The sequence below is a fragment of the Orycteropus afer genome, unplaced genomic scaffold (assembly GCF_000298275.1).
Source record: "Orycteropus afer afer isolate SDZICR_OR568_19922 unplaced genomic scaffold, OryAfe1.0 scaffold00425, whole genome shotgun sequence".
Classification (NCBI taxonomy): domain Eukaryota; kingdom Metazoa; phylum Chordata; class Mammalia; order Tubulidentata; family Orycteropodidae; genus Orycteropus; species Orycteropus afer.
In genome coordinates this window covers 2,843,603-2,851,299 of record NW_006922012.1, presented here as the reverse complement: position 1 = coordinate 2,851,299, position 7,697 = coordinate 2,843,603, and the positions used below count along the sequence as shown (strand labels likewise).

The following is a 7,697-nucleotide window of genomic DNA, read 5'->3' as shown; positions in this document are numbered from 1 at the left end:
CCAGGAGTCCCTGTCAGCTGCATAAAGATGGAAGGCTTTCTTTACACTGTCAGGTGATTGCAGACCCTGTTTTTTCAAATATCAGATGTCGGCAATGTCAGCATCAGCTACTAGGGGCCAACTCTGAATCTTTGGGCAACTTTCAGAGTAATTGATTTATACATCCCTTTGGTCAGAGCTTCTTTCGTGGAAGGGCAAGTTGTAAACCTTCACTTCCTGGCATATCTCAGTTCTCTGGGTGACCCTGTCTTTGATGGCCCTTGTGCTTATGGTGGTGATGAAGGCCTGGAGGAGGGGGATGCTGAGGAGCCTCTGGTTCACCTGTTTGCTGATTCTCTGAAGGCTGACTGTTCCCAAGATGCCGATGCCCCTGCTCATGATGATGGTGGTGGTGGTCACGTGGCTTAGAGGCCTCAGATTTTTCTTCCACATTAACCGAAGTTGTATTTTTACAGAAGTCTTCATCTTCATGAGTCTGGAACAATTGTGTAAATCACTTATCTAATTATAGATTCAGCAGGAATGTATAAAGAAATGATCTGTAGAACTAACATATATGAAATTCTAACTAGTTCAAAAAAAAAAAAAAAAACTGGCTCTTTCTTCTCTACCACCATGCTAATGAGAAAAAAAGTGTGATGTCAGTCTTAACACCTAGCCTTCTTATTCAAGTGTGGTTCCCATCTATAGCTAATTATAAAGTGCTTGTTGTCCAAAGTTCACATTTACTCAAAAAATCTTAGAGCATCTCTCAAATGAATTAATATTACCTTTTTACAAATAGGATATGATACAATTAAACTTGTTCAACAACAGCATTCAAGTTTTGCTTTTCTTGTCAATAACACTTTCTAAATCTCCAAAAATTCTTAAGAGGATTTGAGAGCTGTGTGAGGCTTATAGAGAAAGCCAAACCTCTGTGATTTGTGTCTGCAGAAGCAAAACTGAAAAAAATAAAAACTTGTTATAAGAACTTAGATTGCAGTAAAGGCAATCAAATCTCATATCCTGAAATCAGTTGGCCTACTGATGGAACTTCTCACACCTATGTCAACAATGCATGTAATCTCATGCTGTGTTCTCAAGCAAACTAATTTTTCTCTGAGAATCCAAAAATGTTAATAAATTCTGCAAGCTTTTCTTATCTCAGACTATGCCAGAAAATGTTTGGAACTTCACCAAAGCTAACGTCTCTGCTGTAGTGCTGTCAACTGAGAGGGTCCATTTCCCATTGACCATAATATTCCATTTTGCAGGACTCCAGGTCTTTAATTTGTTGGAAGTCTTTGTTGTTCTGTGGCACCCATACACCATTGACTCAAAGTCTATTAATGTAGTGATGTTATATTGAACCTCAACTGAGCTGATTTGAAATAAAATTACAAAATCAATCTAAGAGACTAAAAACTCCTTAAATGTATGATTTGATGATTTGCAGGTTTTGAGTATCTTACAAGTTCCATTAGGTTTTAAGCCAACTACTAAGTAGTACATTTTTTGGTTATTTTTTAATTACTTCTAAATAAGAACTTAGTATTATTTGATTATAAACTTATGAACAACTTGACAAATGTTTAAAACACAGTGTATAATGTTCTAAATGTTCAGTGATTAAACAATCCAAATAGCTGCAGCAGACTAATTTGTTTTGCAAAACTAATTACTATATTTCATTGATTCTAAGAAGCACATTTTTTCACATTTTAATATTTCTAAAATCTAAAATGCACCCTACTATTGATGGTATTTTAATTGGCAACATTTTATTTCTTAGTAATTGTGGTAATTCAGTTTGTGTATCAACTTGGCTGGGCCTGGTTGAGTGGCTGGGCAGCTGGATGTAGTATTCCCCATGTTGAGACTAATAATCAACTCCATGGTGGAATCTATTGTGAGCAGGTGAGTAACTACTTTAAGGAATGTGTATAAGCAGAAGCCTTGGGGAATGGTCTCTAGCTTATGGCATACTTGGACCCTGCATAGCCATGTCATTGTTCAGTAGCCTGCTATGCGCTACGAACCTTGGGACTTTCAATGGACTTGAGTTAATGGCCTGCCATGTAGTTTGGTAACATGGGGACTGTGCCTTTTCACTTGTCAACCTTGGGTTTGTCAGCCTCAGCAGCCAGCAGCTGTCTGAGTGAAGAAATGCCTCAAGCTCCAGTGGGCCTGGAGCAGGAGGCAGATCTGAACCCCAAGGTTTAGGGGCTTTCACATAGCCCCTAGAGCCTGGCACTTTGAACTTGAACTTAAAACCTCCAAGTTGTAAGAATAAACTCCGGTTTGTTAAGGCCATCCCATTTGTGGTATATTCTTGTCAGAGTGGCACTAGGTAACCAGAACAGTAATACTAAAATAGCATTTCATATAATTGATGGCATCTTAGATATGGTAAAACATCTAAAATTTAACATGGAATATCAGATTTAGATAGGACATTATTCCTATTTACAGATGGTTTATAAATTTTAAATGTTTCTGTATCCATTTCAGTATAAGTAGGTATGTATATGACTCTTGGACCTTTATAAGAATGTGAAATACAGAAATAATCCAAAATGTGAGGACTCAATATTGCTAGCATCTACTGAGCAATTAGTATAGATTAGACATTGAGTTAGTACTTTATTTGCATTACTTCTGGGTCCTCATCTTTGAAAGGAGTAAAATAACCCTCATAGGTTTATTATAATGATCAAATGCAAAAAGAATGAGACAACCAAAAGAATTAACCTGTGCTCATTAACAACTAAATAAGTTAATTAAATGATTTATTAAAATTTGAAGTATATTTCTTTAGAAATTGGAAAAATCTGAAAGAAGCAGAGCTCACAGATAAAGTTCAGAATTATTTTTAACTCTGAGTTAAAATTTAGCCAATTTAGTCTATCAAAGAAGCATTGTTTGGTACTATTTCTCTTTTCAATTTGAGACAAAAAAGCTAGTTAATACAAAGTAAAGTCAATTCTTTGAATTTCTTTCTTATAAATGGTATATAAATATAGTACTTCTCATAACATAGAATATAAATGTTCTCACAGTTGTTAGGAAAGAAATATCAGCAACAAGCATATAACTTAAAACATTTTGAAATAAATTCCATCTACTGAGTTGGCAACAGACAGAGAAAAGACTTCACAGCAAAACTCCTAGTCTTGCATCTTTGATAAATTAAATAATTATTTAATTCTACTTTCATTGAGGAAACTCCACAAGTAAGCTGTGCTATCACTGTGGTTATATGTGGACATGTTCAATTTATTACAATAATGCTTTATGTTGACTGAATTTCTTGAGTACTGTGATGGTTATGTTTGTATGCCAACTTGGCTAGGCCTGGTTGAGTGGCTGGGAAGCTGGATGTAGTATTCCCCATGATGGCACTGGTAATCAACTCCATGGTGGAATGTACTATGTGGTCTGCTTCCTGTATATAAGAAGAAGCTTTGAGAATGGTCTCCAGCTGATGGCACACTTGGACCCTGCACGTAGCCGTGTCATTGCTCAGCAGCCTACTATGCTCTGCCAGCCTTGGGACTTACAATGGACTTAAGTTAATGGCCTGCTGTGTGGTTTGGTAACATCTGGACTGTGTCTTTTTCTTGTCAACTTTGGGGCTTCTCAGCCTCAGCAGCCTGCAGCTGTCTGAGTGAAGAAAAGCCTCTAGCTCCAGTGGGCCGGGAGCAGGAGGCAGAGCTGGACCCCAAGGTTGAGTGGCTTTCACCCAGCCCCTAGAGCCTGGCATTTTGAACTTGGAATTAAAGACTCCAAATTGTAAGAATAAACTCCTGTTTGTTCAGCCATCCCATTGTGGTATATTTCTCATCAGAGCGGCACTAGGGAACGAGAACAAGTACCTGTCCTCATGCAGCACCACTTGACTTTAACTGAAATATGCAATCTGTATTGCTTGTTATTTTTATAAATCCTTGTAGACAAAGGCAGAAGTATGTATCTTGAAAATGTGTTTTGAAGATTATATAACAGGAAATGTGTAATTATAAAAATTACTTTTGTGTTTTGAAGGTTATATAACAGGAAATGTGTAATTATAAAAATTACTTTTATATTTTCTTTTTAGTATGCCAACAGAAACATTGATTAACTAATTGGACATAACACTAACTTATTTAGATAGCTTTTAAAATATTTTGTCTTTTCTCCCATCAAAAAAAATTGAGAAACATACCATATGAGAGCAGTTTCCACATTTCTTTTCACAGTAAGCAGTCTTAATGGCATCTTCTACATATGGAAAAGTCAGGAAGGAGTAAGGCAAACTAAGATGAGATACAAGACGGCCACATCTGAAAAAAGGACAAATACAAAATCATTACAATATTTTCTATATCACAATCCTACTCAAGAACTGTTTGGAGCCACTCCTGGAGTCACCTTTCAACCAAATAATAGATTGGCTTATGAAATAAAAAGTGTCACCCGTTAGTACTTTGCTGTCTTAAACAATCAACTGTATGAAACTGAATGGTCAACATTTACCCAAAACCGTAGATGAGAAGGCGACAGAGGGTCAAGGAAGCTAGATCTATGGAACCAGAACAAGCAGAACAGAAATAGTGAGAATGCTGACACATTGTGAAAATTGGACCCAATGTCACAGAACAGTTTGTATAGAAATTGTTAAATGGGAACCTAATTTGTAAACTTTCACCTAAAACACAATAAAACCTTTGAAAAAAAACTATCTGGGTTATATATTATAAAGACCTCTGGTGGCATATTGGGTAAGGCATTTGACTACTAACCAAAAGGTCATTGGTTCAAACCCACCAGCTGCTCCATGGCAGGAAGATGAGCAATCTACTTCCATAAAGATTTACAACATTGGAAACCCATTGGGGTCATTATGAGTTGGAATAGACTCGATGGCAGTGGGCTTGGCTTGGTTTGGGGTAGATATTACAGGCTTAGTGATTCTCTTTCATTTATATCTTCATTAAATTTCCTTAGGTGGAGTCTACAGAAGAGCTTCCTGACACTCATGCTAAGGAATGTCATGGCAAGGCTTTAGTGAGTCTAATAATAGAATTGTGAAATGTTACAGATATGTAGTGCTATACACTATTAAAAACGTGTAGTATAGTCATTACTACTTGGTCAAATACAGTTTTGGAATTGACATAGAAAGTTTACCAATACCCAGACCACAGCCTTATCATAGACATGGCCTGGAAATTACATCAGCTTCCCATAACAGCTTATGGCAGCAAAAATTCCACACACAAAAAAGTCACAATGTAACAAAAAGATATCAAGCCTTGGCCAGTAGCTCATTTATTTAAAAATTTACCTGATGCAACAAAAATTTCAGCACAACTAAGGAAATGAAAAAATAACACTGGTCATTCTCAGAAATGGCAAGGTTGACATGTCCTTCTTGCCTACATTTTACCCAATATATGCTGTTCTATGTGCCATCAAAGGGTTATACCTAACAACTAACTAAATTAGAAATTTGGAGGCCTAAAAGAATGAAATGTAATATTAAAACATATTTAGTGTAAGGCCAAGTAGAGCTTAGGTCTGGACAGAGGCTGGCACACCACCTCTGAAGAACCAGAAGAAAACAAAGCACCAATTGGCAGTATTTGTAATAGCAGATAATGGATGCATGGAGGCACTTTCAAAACATGAACGTTTTATTTGTTCATATAACCAAAAGCAGATTAGTGAAGATTATGCCTAAATGATTAACACATTTTACAGTTTAAAAAATGCAAGGATGTAACCTTAAAATTATAAATTATTTTAGACGCAAGCCAAGTTTGGTCATGTTACTCATCTTCAAAATACTTAGATTAAAATTATATGTGGAACACAAATTGATCCTTCCTTTGGCCCTCCTTTCTATTTAATCAGAATGCCAATATTCAAGGGAAAATATGGTCAATTTTCCTTGTTTTCCTCCTGGAATGAATTCTTTTGATTGTTTTACTTTCAAGAAAGCCATTTCAAAAGTATTAAAACCAAACAGTTTAATGGGCTTATTTTGAAGCTGAGCACATGTCATTTCAACTCACAATTTAATTAAATATAAAGCAAGCATCTTCTCCTTGATTTTGTATAAGAGAGAGAGAACATACCTGTCATATATGAGGAAGTCATCTTTGCTTCCATTTAAGAGAGTCCAGACATCTGTTTGGTTTTCTTCTTGTTGATAGACAAGAATATGCTCTGAAACCTTATTTTTAAGATGTATATATTTTAATTGAGAAGCAAGTCCTTGATGATTAACAACAACATAGGAGATATTAGAATAGCCTTCTTTTTCCAATTTTACTCGCAGGTCTTCCAATCTGAAAGATTCAGGAAAAATAAATAAAATAAATAATATCTCTTAATTTTCTTAGTAGTTTATTTTGTCTTCCTCATTCACTATTTTTTTTTTTCTCTTAAGACTCTCCTTCTTACTATTTTTAATTTACCCATAGCTCTTCTTTATATTGTTATGATTCTAAAACTTCCATTTTCTAAGTTATTTATTGAATACTTGTGCTCAGTTAACACTTTATGCTAAATGCATACACACATTAGCTCATTTATTCTTCAAATTAATCCTATAAAGTATAAATTTTTTCCTCTTTTACATATATAGAGAATTCTACCAAAAAAAAAATATTTGGTAAGTAACCCAACACATATATTTGTTATATTTATTGTATATTTTTAATGTATATTTACTAAATAACCCAGGACTTTCGATGATATATCTAGTGTTTATTCTATCTAGCAAAGCACTCTCCTCCTCTGCTTTCTGTATTGAAGTAGTAGATCCATTTTCAGGAGTATATTTCTTCATTGAACAAGTAATATATTTAGTAGAAAGTTATGTATGTACAGAAGAAGAAAAAAAAATTCATAACCCAAGAAAACCACTGTAAACACTTTGATGTATATCCTCTAGTCTTGTTTCTTTCAGCCCATTTTTTGCAAACATGTATAATTTTTTTCCAATAATGTGATTTAATGAATGTATCTCTTCCATTTTTATTAATTTCTTTGCTTTCCCCTGTAAGAAAGCCTAGACCGCAGAAAGGCTCCCTTACCTAGATGCCTGCAGAATGCACAGGTTTCAGCTGGCTTGAAGAAGAGCAACGACGGTCACTGAACCATTTGAGTTCAGCATTGGGTCTTCCTCCCTTATTCTCCAGGCTGGGGGTTTCTTACAAACGGAGCTTTGCCGCTGGCTCTCGGTTCCTCCCCAAGGGAGGAGGCAGAGAGCCAGGGCAAGCCCCAGACTCCTCCACATTGCTGGGATTGTCCTGTAAAAGAGAAAACCTTTCTGTCACCTTCACAGATCTGTAGCACTGGGAATTTCCATAAATCCAGCAGGTATCATTATTCTTCTCATAAGTACCTAGCCCATGGATTCTCTCTCCATGTTATTGGACTGCCTTCACTAAATCTTCCTATAAAGGGGAAGGTATCAGCCAGAGGCAGGGGAGATGTCAAAGCACTTAAGTATCTGGCTTAGCAAGGTATTCTAGAAAAAAGCACACCATTGACATTTTCTAACAAAGCGGCCAAGTACTTCTCTAAGAGAAGGCACATGGTTAGAACAACATTGAGACTGTGAACTCTGTAACCAAGTAATGTTCTGCAAATGCTATCTGACTTTGACTTGAGACACACCAAGTTCTGCCTCCTTCTTTCCGTCCTCTTCTGCCAATATAAGG

At 36.0% G+C, this 7,697-nt stretch overlaps 1 protein-coding gene across 1 annotated transcript; it reads right to left on the bottom strand.

The window, feature by feature from the left end:
* Position 1: 1 nt before the first annotated feature.
* On the bottom strand, positions 2-7,279 carry SELENOP (selenoprotein P; the record flags this gene model as incomplete). The annotated part of the gene is made up of 4 exons (XM_007954022.1): positions 7,068-7,279; positions 6,105-6,317; positions 4,190-4,307; positions 2-475 (listed from the first exon to the last, which is right to left on the bottom strand). Coding segments are annotated over exons 1-4 (1,008 nt in total), but the record flags the coding sequence as incomplete, so codon positions are not given.
* Positions 7,280-7,697: the final 418 nt, after the last annotated feature.